Below are 16,078 nucleotides of genomic sequence, written 5' to 3'. Positions count from 1 at the left end.
GAGGTCTCCAACCTATTGGATCTCTGACCATCTCTAGCCAGTGCTTGACCAGAAACCATGCTGTCCTTTCATGGTCCTACATTAAACAACAAAATTGGGGGCTGGAGAGATGGCTCAGTGATTAAGAACACTGACTGTTCTTCCAGAGGTCCTGAGTTCAATTGCCAGCAACCACATGGTGGCTCACAACCATCTGTAATGGAATCTGATGCCCTCTTCTGGTGTGTCTGAGGACAGCAACAGTGAATGCATATACATAAAATAAATAAATCTTAAAAAAAAAAAAACCAAAATTTTTACAAATAATGTAGAGTCTGCAATCTATAAGGCTGCTCTAATCTTGCTGCCCCAAAGAACAGTATGAAAAAAATAGATTTTATGAAAACGTGTTAGATGAAGTAATCCTAAATTAAATGCTAGCAAACCAAATTTGAAAATATACTAAATATTTCAACTATAATGTCACACACACAGATGATTTTAAATATGTGATAATGGCTTAGTTTAGTTTATGCCCAGGATAAAACCAATGTAATTTTCCTTATTAGTATTTGAAAATTTGTATGATGGTTGAAGATGCAGAAAAACCATCTGAAAAGAGCTCAACATTCTCTTGTGTTAAGGGTGGAGGGAGCACCCTTGAGGAGGCAGGGGGAGGGAGGATGGGATGGGAGGTTTCAGAAGGGGAGACCTAAGAAGGGGAAAACATTTGAAATGTAAATAAATAAAATATCCAATAAAAAAGAAATGATAAATAAAAAGGGGGGACAAAACAAAACAAAAAACCCACAAAAACAACATTAGGGAGTGCTGGAGAGATATCTTAGTGGTTAAGAGCACTGAGTGTTCTTTCAGAAGATCTAGGTTTGATTTCCAGCACAACCATTCCAGTTCCAAGGAACTCACCACCTCCTTGGCCTCTAGTGACACTGTACATACATGATGCACAGACAACATGTAGAAAGACACCCCCCCACACACACACAAATATCTTCTAAAATTTAAGGGCCAGTGAGATGGATCAGAGGGTAAAGGTAAGTATCTAAGCATAAACTAAGCCTTTATGCTTATGCTTGAATTATGTTTGATCCCAAGACTCACATGATGGGAGAGACCTGATTCTGGCAAGTTGTTCCCAAATGTCCACATGCACACTGTGGTATTAGTGTGCCCGCATGCACACATAGCACGAATTAAAATGTCATTTTTTTAAACCATTAAAGCAAACATGTAAATAGTGATTATCTTCATTTTATAAAACACACAAGTATGATTAACAGGGACCAAGTTAAAAGAATTGCCTTTATCACAAACGGTGTAAGTCAGCTAATGCCCAAAAGTGTTGTCTCGCACTCAACCACAAACATAGCTACATGGGTCACAGTGAAAGCATCTCCTCATCCCAGTAGGCTGTCCAGTCAGCTAGGATGTTTTCAGAATTCTTCTTGCCTTATGCCAGTGCCACAGGTTTTGAAAGTGTTTTGGTTCCAACTCTTCTGGAACTAACCTGAGGCATATTCTTACAATGATTCAGGAGCACAATAACAAGCCAAACTGCTCAAAGGCATTCTAGCCTCTCACAATGTGTGCCACTGGGTGCTGCAAATCAGGAGGCCAAGCCTCCTGTGAATGGAGCAGGAAAGTGGACTGTGTTGTCAATGGGAGACCCATGGAGATTTGTTGAACACACCAGAGATAACTACTGCATAAAAACAAACATAGAAAGCAACAAGCTACTGTTCAGAAGAGATAGAAATATGCAAAGAAAAAAATGTCAAAAGAATTTCTATATGAACTATAATGGGTTGGCAAAGTTGCTAATAAGATCAATATGAAAGCGAGGCGTGGTGGTTCACCTGTGTAATCCAGAGTGCTTGGAAGCAGAAGGCAGTAGGGCCTCTGAGACTTTAAGGCCAACTGGGGCTACAGAATAAGACTGTCTCACAGCAAGAGCAAACAAAGAGCCTAAACGACAGCAAAGAAAACCATCACAGTTAGACCACGAAGCCAGCGGCTCAAGCCTATTAGAGAGCAATGTACTGTATGTTCCAGAGACGATACAAGAAAAATTTGAATATTCTCACCACAAAGAACAAATATTTAAGGAGCTATAGGTGTTTATACACACTTACTCTGGTGTGAACATTATATAGTGAAATGTGTATTTAAAAAAATTACATGGCACCCCCATATGTCTACACGATTTATGTGCCAAGTTAAAAAAGCTTAGCAGTGTGTCCAGCATAGTTAAACGTGTTAGGAGAACACGTCAAGCATACAAATAGAACAAGAGGAAAATAAAATGCAGAATGACTTTTAAATAAATGGAGTCAAGATTTCAAAAATTATATTTTAATGTCACCCCAAAGCAGCTAGAAAATCTGCAAAAATGCCCTAATAGTATTAACACACACTGTCCTGTCCCCAAAGCACCTTGCTGGTTAGATTTATGTCAGCTGGGCACAGGTAGGGTCATCTGGGAAGAGAGACTTTTAATTGAGAAAATGCCGCCATAGGATTGGCCTGTAAACAAATCTGAGGGTCATTTTCTTCATTGGTGATTGATGAGGGAGAACCCAGCTCACTGTGGGTGGTGCTACCACTCGGCAGGTGTCCTGGGGGTATAAGAAACCAGAATGAGCCAGCCAGATGGTCAGGCCTGTAAGCAGCACCCCCTAATGACCCTTTCCCCACATCCAGCCACCAGGGCACTGCCCTGACTTTCCTCAAAGGTGACCTGTTACCAGTGAGTGTGAGGTGAAATAAACCCTTTCTTTCTTAAGTTTATTTCACTCATGGTCTTTTATTGCAGGAATAGAAATCCTAACTAAGACAGGTACCTAAGAATAAATACACCAAATGTGGGTATTACACCCTGACAAGGAGACCACGCCATGCTACATTAAAAACAAAACTGGAGATACATATCGTATTCATAGATTGGAAAATATTTTCTCCTCATATTGACCTTACACATCGAATGGAATCTATAAATTAAAGCATTTTTGTCTCCTTCATGGTCTGTATTCAGAGGGATACCTTCTCTCAAACTGCTGTGGTCTTTTTATATCAATAGCTTTGCAAGGCATTTCACACGCCTGGTAGACCGTTGTTGAATATTAGTGGGCAAGCCAGCTATGCAAACATATTTCCATTTTTGCTCATGTCACTTCTGTTTAAGTATTGACAGAGAAAGTTGTAGAGTCAAACCCAAGACACTTAGTAGGTGTGGCAAAAAGTGAGAAACAACAGCCCAATCTGTCACATTGGCAAGAGCTTGACTTAAGTAGCTGTCCTATACAAATGAGTGCACATGTGTACCAGGGCACAGCCTTCCATGGATGACCAAACGGATTTGTTACATTAAATGACAGAAGAGAATTGGAAGAAGCAGAGAAGTCAAGGGTTTGAGGAAGGAAATGCGTTCTCCTCTGGGACCTGCAGGGGGCATATCTCTACAAATGCGTTTGAGACTTCTGACCTTCAGAACAAACAGTAAGTTAATAAATTTGTGTTGTTTCAAGCCACTTAATTTGTTATAGTGTATCATTGCAGTAGTAGGAAGTGAGTACCTATGTCATAAGAATTCATAAGCATCAGAGCCTGAAAGGAAAGCTCAGATGTCCATCAAATGGAGTAGATCAGGTCTGATAATATTTGCAATACAATGCTGGGCACTACTGATTGTCCAGGAACCGCACCTAGGAAAGACTGCCTGAGCAACCCTAAGTATACAATATTAGCAAAAGATGCCACACACCCAACAAATGGTTCAATTAAAATACCCCCCCCAATAAGACAACTGAAGTGTAAATGCATATGAATCTATAATTTTTAAAAAGTCTAAACAACATTAGCCACCAAGGTGAGGTCACGGGGTGAAGGTGGATCTGGGTCCTTGGTTTCTTGAGCTTCACCATGGTTGCTTGCTTGCTTAGTTTATTAAGCCAAGCATTTGTTTTATGTGATTTTATGTATATGTTATATTCTCTGATAAAAATGTCCTCACTAAAACTTGAAGAGAAAAACAAGCTAATATGATTTCTAAGCAAGAGACTTACAGACCTTTCCTTGTTAAATAACAAAGGATCAGACAGCAACCATTTGCCATTTGTGTGAAAAAGAAGAATCACAGGTTGGGATCTGCCAAACTCCAGTAGGGACGCTTCCCCAATGAATCAGATGTTCAGTGGGCTGTCGGGGAACCGGACATTGATTTGCTTATGTCTCCTTGCATATGAGTACAGAACCTACAGCTGTTTTCCCTCTCTGTACACAATGTCAGATGCAGATTTTCTGATTGACTTTCTTATATACAAGGGTTTACTATCTTAATTGCCTTCATGTGTTACTGCCACAGGGGAAACAGGGTGAAGCAAAGAAATAAAGTGACCTGCTTTCTTTCTTATTTGTGAAACAGGACACTCTAAGGTTTGAGATTCCTCCAGAAGCCAACCTATCAAAGCCTTTTGCAGCCCCATGGAAGGTGATCCCAGGAGACACTGGCCAGGCCCTGGGAGACTGACAGGAGACTGAAAGGTAATTAGGGTCTTCATAGTAAGCAGAATGCCATTGTATGCAGCTGGAGTTTGATAGCTCAGTGTCATTTTACCTGAGGGTTGGCAGAAATGAGAAACTGATATAGCATCCCAATCCCTCACTGCTCAAGGCTGTGCACATGACTGTTCTTTACGGGTCTCTCGGGGTGCGGGTGCACAGGTCGACAGTGATGACTCCAGATGAGAAGACGCTACAAAAGGGAGATGCTCACATAACATAGGAAGTCAGCTTTGAGCACACCGGAATGGTCAGAGCTGCTGAACAGTGTCTGGAAAGACGTGAAAGCACACACCACAAAGTCCTGCAGTTAACAAGTGAGGAATGGCGGTGGGAGCTTTGGTGTGGCTATTCCTCTAGTTTCATACACTACTGGAGTCACCCCTGGCGTGTACCATTGAGATGATGGAACATGAAAGGGGAGGCCTGGGGTGGGTAATTAGGTCCTGGAGGATCCACACTTATGAAAATATTAGTGCTGGTCTGGAAGAAAGGGTTGTATCTCTCTGGAGTCAGTTCCCTGAAGATGGGCTACTATAAAAAGAACAAAGTGTCCTTCCTCTGAGACAGATAAAGGAGACTCAGCTCTCCCTAGGTCCTGGGCAGGTGTTAAATGCTAAAAGCACCTTTAGTGGTACTATTAGGTCTTTGTCCTGAGCATGCACTCTGGGGCTCATCTTCCCGTAAGTAAGCAACGATGTGACGGATGAGACAATTTGACTCTGATCGGCACGCATCCTTTGGACTCCTTGCTTTCCAAGTGTTTTGAGAGGACTATCAGTCAAACATAGCGGGTTACCCTTGTGTAAACACTAGCTGCTTTGAAAACTCCATGAATACCTTGTCAGAAATACACAAAGAAAGGCACTGGTTGCCCCAGTTCCTGAAGGTACAGCCTCAGGACTGTTTCAAACCCTCTGTCTGTACCATAGTTATTACTCTCACAAGCGTTGGAGGAACCCGAGACAACCCTATAGTGAGAATTCTGGAGTTTGGGTTTCTTTAAAAAACCACAGAAATATCTTAAGAATATGTTTTTTTTTTTTTTTTTTTTTTTTTTTTTTTACTGGCACACGTGGGATATGAGGCTGCTTTAGGTTGTCCACGGCAGCTGAGTATGATTTGCCTGGTGCTCTGGCAGGGGCGTGATTTTGCCGGCTACAGATAGTTTCTGCCATTATGTGATGTTTGTAATTTTAATAAATGCTAGGTCCCTGGGAGGCTGAGTGGGCTGTTGGTTGGTTGTTACTGGCTGCTATTGGTCGTGATTTGTTAAGTACTCACGTACAAAGAAGAAACAACAAGGAGAAGAAATTAGATATCCTGCCGGTGAAGATCAAATTTGCCTCAAGGGACTTGTCAGCAGCAAGTAGTCTAACAATAACATTGCCTCCTTTCTGACCCTCGACTTTATTCAGGGATCTCTTTCTTTTTCTCTTTGTCCTTTTTTTCTCTCTTATCTAGGATTAGGGGGCTGAAAGGGTGGAGAATCGTGGAAGAAAAAAGAACCCATAAAGAAGCCTCCAACCATTTCCACACAGGCCAGGGAAGGAGCCCCCTGGTGGTCTGGACAAGGAACTGCTGTGATGGGTGCCAAGAGGCGGCCTGTTAGTGTGAACATGCTTTCATTTGCGTATGATGCCTGATGCGATTGGTGCAAATATCCCTTCTCTAGCTATTGGATCAGGCTGCCTGGGATCACTGAAGGAATTAGCTAGGAAGTGATACCCATCCTGCCTCCCCTGACATTGCAACATTAACTTGAATGAAAAGTTTCTAAGGGTCTTGTCTTCTTCCATCTCCGTAGCTTGCAGACCAAGCCTGGACAGTCGCTGTGACACTGACCAGGGTTAAGTTAGATACAGACATCTCATCTTCCTAGACCTATACAATTGTTGCAATACTGTCTGCCATCAAGGGCTGAGGTGCTCTGATGCCTTGGTGCATCACAGCCCAGGGCTGCAGAAGAGTGGACACGTAGAATTAAGTACCCTGTACACACATCTGCACTAAGGATACCCATTCCTGCTTCCGCCTCTGCTGCAGCTGTTGTCATATACAGACGGACACAGAAGCCACCAAACACCAGCATATGAGAATAGCTCCTGTTTGTCTATGATTTCTAAGTGGGTGGAGCAAAAGGACCCACAGCAACACAAAACAGACCAACACAGCAGTATGAGGCCCAGGAGGGAACTTGCCAAAGCCAACACACCTTGAATCGACTAAATCAGGAACAGGGTACTGTAGCAAGTAGTTCCTACTACCCTGCTTAAAGCTCTAGGCGGACATCAGTATCAGCCCTGCCCAGGTTCCCAAGGATCCGTGGATGAAAGACAGACAGACAGACAGACAGACAGACACATACACACACAGACACACAGACGCACACACACACACACACACACAAGTTTATTTTGATATGCTTTACCTCAATGGCCAGGCTCTTCCAAGCCTTCCTTGGCTATTGTACACTTATTTTCCCTCAACACCCTAAATCTGTCCTCAGCTTCAGTTGCTCAGTTACCGTTTGACCCTGCTCAGTACCCTAAATCTGCCCTCAGCTTAGGTATGTTTCTAATCTCCTGCCTGCTACTCTAGGCCCAGTAGGAGTAGCCAATGGCCACTCCACCCTAGATCTCACATGGACAGTGGCTCTCTCTCCCTCCAAAGCATGGGAAAGACAAAGTCAAGATTCACCAATGTAACACTAGTGACTAAATGAATATCGTGTCTCCAGTTATAAGTTGTTATAGATGCCGTAAGATATGGACAGACACCTGTATAAACTGAGTTAGCTTGTACTTTTGATTCAGAAGAACTTCCCTTGCTATGGGGGCAATTCTGTACTCTAGCTGAGCCTCAACTCTTAAATCCAGGTATAGACTTCTTGAAAAGACCAATATTAAATGGAACTAGCAATACTTTATTGAGTAAATTAGCTGTGAACTGTGGTTAATAAATAAAAATGGCAATATTTTCTTTGATAGCTTCCTTTTAAAAGTGTTTATCAGTGTAAAGTGTTTTTAGTTTTTCCTTTCCACTAGTTTGAGCTGTAATTAAAATTATTTATACTCAGTCACACACCCCCACCCTTTCCCAATTCCAGTTAAATACAGTACCTTATATAGGCATTATTTTGTCAGGGTATTACTGGATGTCATGCTCTTCCATCCTTAAGACAGTAAGAATAAAAATTATGTGTATGTATTAGTTTTCCCTTTAAGGAAAATTAAAAGATGTTTCAAAACTCTCTACTGGAAATTATCTTTTAATGTAAATGAAGTGAAGAGAGCTGTTGGTTTGATCGCTTTGGTTGGTTTTATTTGTGGTCTCCCAGGAGCCCAGTGACAATCAGCATCAGTCCCTCCAAGTTGCTTATGTGGTGCAGTCCACTGTCTGCCTGGACTTCGTCAGCTCTTTTTTCAGCTGTTCAAAGCACACAAACATGATGACGTTCCAGGACCCGAGTCGCAGAAAAGAAGGCACAAACCTGGGGAAGAACAAGGCACTATCCTGTTAGTTGTTTGAAAGTCACAAGGCCATGGCGACGGGCAGCTTACGTGAATCATAAAATATAAGGAAGATAAAAGTACCGGATGACGCCGTCGCTCATCTTTCCTCTGCGGACAATCAGGTTTCCTCTAGGTGTCTCTACTGCTTCAGACCAAGAGCCCACTCAGACCAGCCCCACCTGTCTCCCTACCCCACGGAGCTGAAGCAATGGCGTTGCTAAGCAACACTTCCCTCCTTTGGAGGGGAGAGGAAACTTTCGTTTCACTTTACTTCCTAAACAGGAAGTAGGAAACTCTTGAGAGGACACAGAGGGAAGGAAAGTGCTCAGCCGCATGCCCACATCCAGGAGGGGAAGCTGGGATTGTCTAATATGACTCAGTCAGCTCTGGGATTAGGGAATTCCACTAAATTCTGCAGAATGGCTTTTATACCAAACGTTGCTCCAGAAGACAATGTGTTGACAGTTAAAGCTGCTTTGAATAGATTTTTTTAAAAATACAATTGTGTGTGTGTGTGTTTTCCCTGCATGCGTGTCTGTGTCTGTGCACTATGTGCACCCCTGGGGCGCAGGAAGGCCAGGGGAGATCCGATTCTCTGAACAGGAGTCTTGTGGATGGCTGTGAATGTGAGTGCCGTGAGCCAGACCCAGGCTCTCTCTAGAACAGCCAGCGCTTTTAGTCGCGAGCCTTCTCCACAGCTCCGAGTAGATTTTTCTTTAAAAGAAGCCTCCCCTGCAAAAAGTACCTTCCAATTTGCTTTGCTCTTATTGTTTGTTTTGCTTTAGTTTTGAGAGTGGGTCTTGCTATATAGCTCAGGGTGGCCTCCACAGCCTAGGCTAGCTTCAGATTACTAGCAATCAATACTTCTGGCCCTGTCTCCCCGGTGCTAAGACTACACATATGCCAACATAGTTCTCTTGACCCAGGTGTGTGTGTGTGTGTGTGTGAGAGAGAGAGAGAGAGAGAGAGAGAGAGAGAGAGAGAGAGAGAGAGAGAGAGAGAGAGAGAGAGAGAGAGAAGATATAAATAACATAAAAATGGACGTTTCAACCTTTTTCCCGTGTATCACTTTGCAGCGTAAGTGCAAGCACAATGTGTAGTAAGCACGGGACTGTCTGGCATTCATTTCCTCAGACTCTTCATTCATTAAACACTGGCTCCCCACCCCTGTCAGAGGTTAACCTTGGTTGTTCCTCCGCACGGACTTCTTTTTGAGACAGGGTCTCTCCTGAGATACGGAGCTAAATATTAGACCAGCCTGGCTGGCCAGTGAGCACCAGGGAACCCCATTTTTCTGCCTCCCTAACGCTGCTGGGCTTGCAAGCATATGCCATCATGCCCGGCTTTTACACGGGCTCTGGAACAGAACTCCAGCTCCCATGTACATGCGACAAGTGCTTTACAGACTGAGCCTTCTCCTGGTTTCTGTATTTGAGACTGAGTCTTGCTATGTGGCTCTAGCTGGTCTTGAACTCAAGGCAATCCTTGTGCCCCAGCCTCCCGCATTCTGGGATTACAAGTGTGTGCCACCACAGCAAACTCAGCCTGTTTAATTTAGTACCATTTGTCAACGTTGACCCATATTAGAAAATATTTTAAAATTTGAAAAACAGCATTTAAAAAATTAAATTTACAAAATATCAAAAATATTAAGTGGTTAAGAATTTATAAGTGCTATGTCCATTTAAGTTAATGTCTTACAATGTATATTATTTGTATTAATGTATCATAAGAACAGACTTGAAATTTTATATAATATGCATTCACATTTTAGTTATAAATTGTGGGGTATGGCTTTGCAATTCAAAAGGTTAAAAGGTTAAATTTAATATATTTTTAAAAACCAGGTCATATTGTATTTTATTAGGAAAGCGGTTTCCAATATAATACACCAGCACTTTGTGGGAAAATGTTATCTATCTCTCAATAGTACTTTCAAAGTGAATGTAATCATTATTCAGAGAGCATTCTTGGTGTTACATTTTCTGCGGTTTTGCTTTAATAGAGATATTTTAAATTAGGTTGAGGGCATAAGACTCGTTGCCTGGCATGTGCAAGGCCCCGGGTTTGAGTCTCCTTAAGTGCTACCAAAAAAAACTATTTAGCTTTTACTTTGTGGCGTGATTGAACTGGTGGATTGAAAACATTTATGAAGAGGTAAAGATGTAGTTGGAGGCCATTGCAGGGACCTGGTGGGCTAAATGCCAGGTGTCTTGCTGAGGCAGTCCCCAGCACACACAGGCACCTTAAACACAGCTTTATAAACACAGAAGGTCACATCCTACCCTTTGAAAAAGGCTGTCGGTCCTTCCTTGGTGTACATGGTCATTGCACAGCTGGGTACGCTTGGATACTGTCCTGGCAGAGAGTTGATGAATCTTGTTTTTACCACATCCACTGGAGAGGCCAGGAGTGTGGTGCAAAACCCAGCGACAAGAGCCGACAGTAAATGGCAGGGGACGTCATCTGAAAGTGACCAACACCAGACTTTGAGCTGCATGTGGCTGCACTTACCTGTTAGATACTCATAAACGTATTAGTAACCGGAAGTTAATATGAGAACTTATAAATATATTAGCATATAAGAAGTAGCATGTGCTTCGTAGAGAAACATGGCTGATGGTACGTGCTAATGACTGCAGATCCATTTACAGATTTATTATTTTAGGCTAACACTGTTTTCTTTGTACCTTGGACCTGGTATAATGCCCGATACCCAAGCCCCTAGCACCATTAGATTGAATTCAAATCATCAAAGGAGAATGTCCGTGTCTGTGAAAACAGTTTGGATGTGATTTAGATGAAATTATGATTAACTCTGCATGTAAGCTGCTCTTGACTGCCTCCTGATTCTGCAGGCCCGAGGGGAGAATTGCAGTAGACGCTCACTTCTTGCTATTAATGGAGAATATTGCTGCAATATTCTTTTGTACTTTTACAGCAAAGCTGAAACAAAAGCTTTGTTCCAATATAACTTTTAATTAAATTTGTTAGGTGTGGTAGGGACACACTTTTTAACCCAGCACATAGTGACTAGCCTGGTCTATATACCAAGTTCCAGACCATTATATTCTCTCTCTCTCTCTCTCTCTCTCTCTCTCTCTCTCTCTCTCTCTCTCTCTCTCTCACACACACACACACACACACACAGACACCCCTCTCAAAAGAGAAGTCTACTAGAATTGAGCAATGCAATACAGCGTGTCTTTAGAAACTCTAAACCAAGATTGGAAAGTGCAGATGTGTTTGGGATATAGAAGGGGAAGTACCTGCCATTATTTTGTTGTTTACAAGGGCCCCCTTCATGAGGTCATATGTTACCAGCTCTGTACAATTGATGATGACATTTCTCATTAGATTAGGGGTCGTCCCTGTAAAAAAAAACAAGACAGCATTTAATAACTGAGCTGATGACTGGGTTTTGTGCCTTAAGTACTATGGCAATCCTTTTGGCAGTTAGCTACCTTTCCAAAGTGTTGACAAGCTTTCTGTGGTGGCTATAACTCTGTAAGCATTGTAGGTCCCAGTGTAGCGGGGTTTGATCCCGTGCAGGTGGCTCTGTGCTTGCATTCTGACCTTCACGACCTCTGTAGGCTGCCCAATGAATACTGCCACACCTCCAGTCATTAAGCCAGCTGAGATCTTGTTCCCCAAAGAGGCAGGTGCTATCCAGGAAGAATAAAAAGATGGTTAAGAAAAGAAAAATCGAGAGCCCTGCCCCCACCAAGGCATCCATGTATATTTAAATTTTTATGGCTAGTCGTGTGTGTGTGTGTGTGTGTGTGTGTGTGTGTGTGTGTGTGTGTGTGTATACTAGAGGACAACCTCTGCCCATGCTTCTCCAGGAACCATTATTTTTCTTTTTTGAGATAGGAACTCTTGCTGCTGGGCAGCTTGCCTGGCAGACACCATGCGCCGGTGCTAGCACTCCTGGATTTATTTTTCTTTTTTGAGATAGGAACTCTTGCTGCTGGGCAGCTTGCCTGGCAGACACCATGCGCCGGTGCTAGCACTCCTGGATTTGGGGCGGTGGTATGAGTTTTAGGATTCAGGTCTCTGTGCTTATGAGGCAGGCACTTTACTGACTGAGCCATCTCTCTGTCTCTAGTATGTTTACATCGTGTCCTTTCTTCTTTCCTGATGCTCCATCAGATGCTGACGGGTTTTGGAAGCCGCACCGACTCACAACAGACAACCGTACTAGAAAACTTCAGTAGCCTAGGTTTTACTTTTCTCCTCCAAGATGAAGACTTCCAAGGAGAAAGGAAAAACAGCAGCTTGGTCCTTTCCTGCATTTACCTGTCATTTTAGTATTTCCCAAGTGGGAGGAGGCACCTGGTCACCAGTGATGCTAGGTTTCCCTATCAATTACAGTGTTGATTATTAGTGGTCCTAGGGAAAACCCAGTGGGCAACTGCCTTAATGCAAGACATCAGACAATGTTCAAAAGGTTAAAAAAAAAAAAAAGACAGAGAAGTCTTTGTCTTAAAAATTTGGAAAAAAAAGTCTGTTGACGAAGACAAACATCATTTAATACAACTTCAGTAATCCTGAAACTCAGGAAATTCATTCTACAGAGAATACAGTTAAGGTTCAAGAATGTTCACTCATTAAAGCCTTTCTTCGTCTTTCCACCTCTGCCTCCAGTGCACAAAACAGGGATAACATCAACATCATGCTCACGGGGCCTGAGTTCAGACAGATAAAGCTCTCAGCACACAGAGAACACACCAAGCTGGTCTCAGCTTTCTTTCCCACCACATTTAATCAGTTGTGTTTTACAGGATTCTGATCGGCATCCTGATTCTTCTTCCCTGCATGCGATAGCGCACACCACAGTCATTTCTGACTTACGATTTCTTATATACGTATTCTTTACTGCTGCCAACGCAATCCTTTGAAGTATAAATGTTTGTATCACACTTGCTTAACTTGCTTTTTTTTTTTTTTCATGCTGAAGATTGAGCCCAAGGCTAAGTGTTCTACTAGTGAGTTCCAGGCCTAGCTATCTATTTATTTACTTGAGACAGAATCTTTCTAGGTGGCTCAGGCTGGCCTTGAACTCTTGATCTTCATGTTCCTATCTCCCTAGTTCTGTGATTCTAGGTACATGCCACCACACCTGATGGCCTGCTTAGCATGTTTGCAGTGACTTCCCATCATTGTATGGGCAGAATGCAAACTCCTTAGCATGAACTGCAAGGCCCTTTGTGACCGGTTCCTGCTTTTTTCTGGACTCACCTGTCCCTTCTCACCAATGCGCCCACCCTTTCTGCCCTGCATATCCGTTCCTCACTCAGATTTTGTGCACAGTCTTCACTTGGCTGGAAAGGACTTTCCTTACCACTTTGCTACTGGCCCTTGACGTCTCCCTCTGCTCTCTGAAGAGTCAGTGCAGATATCAACTCTTCAAGAGTCTTGTACAATCATGCCCCTTCACTGTGCCCATGCTGTGGTGGCTTGCAACATAGCAGATGTCATGGTTGTGTAGCCAGCTGAGCTGGAGGCTCCTATCTAGAGTGGCAACTGTCATTGGCCAACCAAGCACAGTTTCCCCACCCAGGACAGTTCAACAAATCTTACTAGATCCACTGAAGAAGCAGAATGCAGAACAAGGAGCTCTAACAGAATAAATCTGATTACTTTGGAGCCTGATATAACTGGTGATTGATTAAAGAATTTGCAGAAAATCACCCAGATGAGCCACTCTAGGTGTCTCCTCTTGCTAACCTCTGACATCCAGACCTGTTCTGTGTACATGAGTTTTACTTAGACATTCATGCAGACTCGGGGAGTGTGATGGCCTCTTTTCAACTTTGCACACGCCCTCTAGGCTTCTCCGGGGCTCTGCTGTTTGGGAAAGCTTTACAAATTGCTTTATAGCCCACCCACATTTCCCACGAAGAAACACAAGCTTCCCTCACTGGCCAGTTGATTTTTACAAATGTAAACATGGGAAGAACTGATATGCATATCTCCTTTTCTTTCTAGGAGAAAAGAGACAGTGTAAATATTGTCTTTTTTTTTTTTTTTTTTTTAACAATTGTTATGAAGGCCACTACATGCTGTTACTTTGGGTGACTTGGGGCTGCTGGGATGGAACCCAGGGCCTAGTTCATGCTGGGCAAACATACTATTACTAATTTTTCAGTTTTTTGAATAGAACCTGGTCTGGGGCATAGCTGCTCCCCCCTCGACGACAACCGCACTCCTTACTTTCTCTCCCTGAAGAGAAGTACTCCTGGACCGTGTCGTAGAGGCCAATCCTGAGCGAGGCAAAGCTGATTTGCCTCTGAATGCCCGCGGGCAGACCGCTGTACAGTTTCGGAAATCCTTCTGTTTTTGCCAGGGTAGTGATGGTCCCTAGGACACCTTTATACCTAATGGTGCTGGAAGCCGGGCCTTCACCTTGGACCTGGAAATCAGAAAGGTGCAGGTCAGAGGGAAGTGGCTGTCCATTAAGTAAAGGGGTCCTACCTGGTGTGTCGGGGGTGGGGTGGGGACTGAATAAGACTGGTGCCCTAGGTAGGGCTCTTTTTATATATTTCCTTTCTCAACAACCTCTTCTGCACACCATCCCATAATTCCATAATTGCATCTTTCTCCCTCTGTCTTTATCTATTATCTGTCTATCTATCTATCTATCTATCTATCTATCTATCTATCTATCTCCATCTCAGAGGTGGAGCTTGCTACAATGCAGGCGATGATCACCTAAACAAGGTACCCAGGAACTCTCCAGAGCCCTTAAAAACAGGATGGTACAGTACCCCTGAAGACTCAAAGAAAGGTAACAGCGTCGGGCTTGTAAACTCTGAGGGGCTTGTCTTAATTATTGGGACCCCACCTGCTCAGGACACCATTGCCTTATGAAAGGTTTGGCAGAGGTCACTGTTAACCCATCATCCGCGGCTCTTCAGCCAATTCGAGAAAAGGGTCCCATTCCTTTCTGAGCATTCATTCCCAAGACAGAGCCACCCTGAGAAAGGGCGGTTAGAGCACAGCACACATCACAGGCATGCCCACAGCAGTTGCTCTGCTTGGAGGACCCTCGCCAACTTCACTGAACTCTACCTGAAGGCGGACTTTGGCGGTGTCCAGCGGGAAGGTGATGATATCTGCCAGGCAGGCTGAAACGCCGGCTGAGAAGATCTTGACCCCCATGGTGGGTTGCACTTCGGAAGTTGTCGGGCTCACCATCCTGGCTCGGAGGGCAGAGAGGCGCAAGTGCAAGACAAAAAGGAATTAGCCCTGAAGACAACAGTAGCACTGTTGCCTGATGCGGGTACGAACCCGCGACTTCGGACTTCTGGGGCAGCCACCCAGGCTGGGTAGTGCCGGTGCAGGAGGAAGCGCTGTGGAGGAGCTCAAAGGTGAGCGTCCCTTTCTCTCCCTCGGGCCAGTAGGACCCGTTAAACCCAGATTGCCCGGCACTTCTGTGCTGACTTGGGAGAACTATATAGCCCGATTGCTGGAGGAGGGGCTGGGGGGAAGTGGCTGAGCCTGCTAAGGTCTCCCAAGACCTGCTAGTGGGACATGGCAGGGGCGTGCCCTGGGTGCGCAAGTCTCCCAGACGGGGAGTCACTCCCAAAGCCTCTCCCAGCACCTCTGATTTGGCACTGGTTTCTGAATGCCTGGAGGACACACGGAGGGGGCGTCACCCCGAGTTCCCGCAGCCTGGTGCCTTTTGTCATTCTTCAGCTGTAGAGCAGAGCGGAGGCTCCGAGCCTCGACCAGAGCGCAGAGCAGGGGCTGGCTCCTTTGAATAAAGGCGATCTTGCTGAAAACTCCCACAGCTATCCTGTAGGATGAACGTCCCAGTCCCGGGCCCTTCCCGGGCATCTGCCTGGCTACCCTTTCTTCTCCTTTCAGTTCTGAATGAACTGAATATTCAGTTCTGAATATTCCTTTCCAAATGTCACCTTCAGATTCTGGGGCGTGGATAGGGGGGTGGGGATAGGGGTATGGGAGGACTAGGGAATCCATGCAAAAACTAATAACTCTCT

At 44.1% G+C, this 16,078-nt stretch overlaps 1 protein-coding gene across 1 annotated transcript; it reads right to left on the bottom strand.

The window, feature by feature from the left end:
• Positions 1 to 7,808: 7,808 nt before the first annotated feature.
• Positions 7,809 to 15,515, bottom strand: Ucp1 (uncoupling protein 1). Its single transcript, XM_034522636.2, has 6 exons — positions 15,147 to 15,515; positions 14,289 to 14,487; positions 11,537 to 11,737; positions 11,342 to 11,443; positions 10,358 to 10,538; positions 7,809 to 8,050 (listed from the first exon to the last, which is right to left on the bottom strand). Exons 1-6 carry the CDS (start codon positions 15,270 to 15,272, stop codon positions 7,936 to 7,938), a joined length of 924 nt encoding a protein of 307 aa, XP_034378527.1. The 5' UTR covers positions 15,273 to 15,515; the 3' UTR covers positions 7,809 to 7,935.
• Positions 15,516 to 16,078: the final 563 nt, after the last annotated feature.

The sequence above is a fragment of the Arvicanthis niloticus genome, chromosome 18 (genome assembly GCF_011762505.2).
Source record: "Arvicanthis niloticus isolate mArvNil1 chromosome 18, mArvNil1.pat.X, whole genome shotgun sequence".
Taxonomy (NCBI): domain Eukaryota; kingdom Metazoa; phylum Chordata; class Mammalia; order Rodentia; family Muridae; genus Arvicanthis; species Arvicanthis niloticus.
The sequence above is the reverse complement of the archived record's forward strand: the minus strand, read 5'-3'. Positions and strand labels throughout refer to the sequence as shown.

Bases quoted from the DNA above. Each gene is read 5' to 3' on its own strand.
- Ucp1 (XM_034522636.2), bottom strand. From the start codon at position 15,272: ATGGTGAGCCCGACAACTTCCGAAGTGCAACCCACCATGGGGGTCAAG. The intron at 14,488-15,146 runs GTAGAGTTCAGT...TCTGATTTCCAG, and splicing joins CCGCCAAAGTCCGCCTTCAG to GTCCAAGGTGAAGGCCCGGC. The intron at 11,738-14,288 runs GTAAGGAGTGCG...CTTCCTGGATAG, and splicing joins CTTCTCTTCAGGGAGAGAAA to CACCTGCCTCTTTGGGGAAC.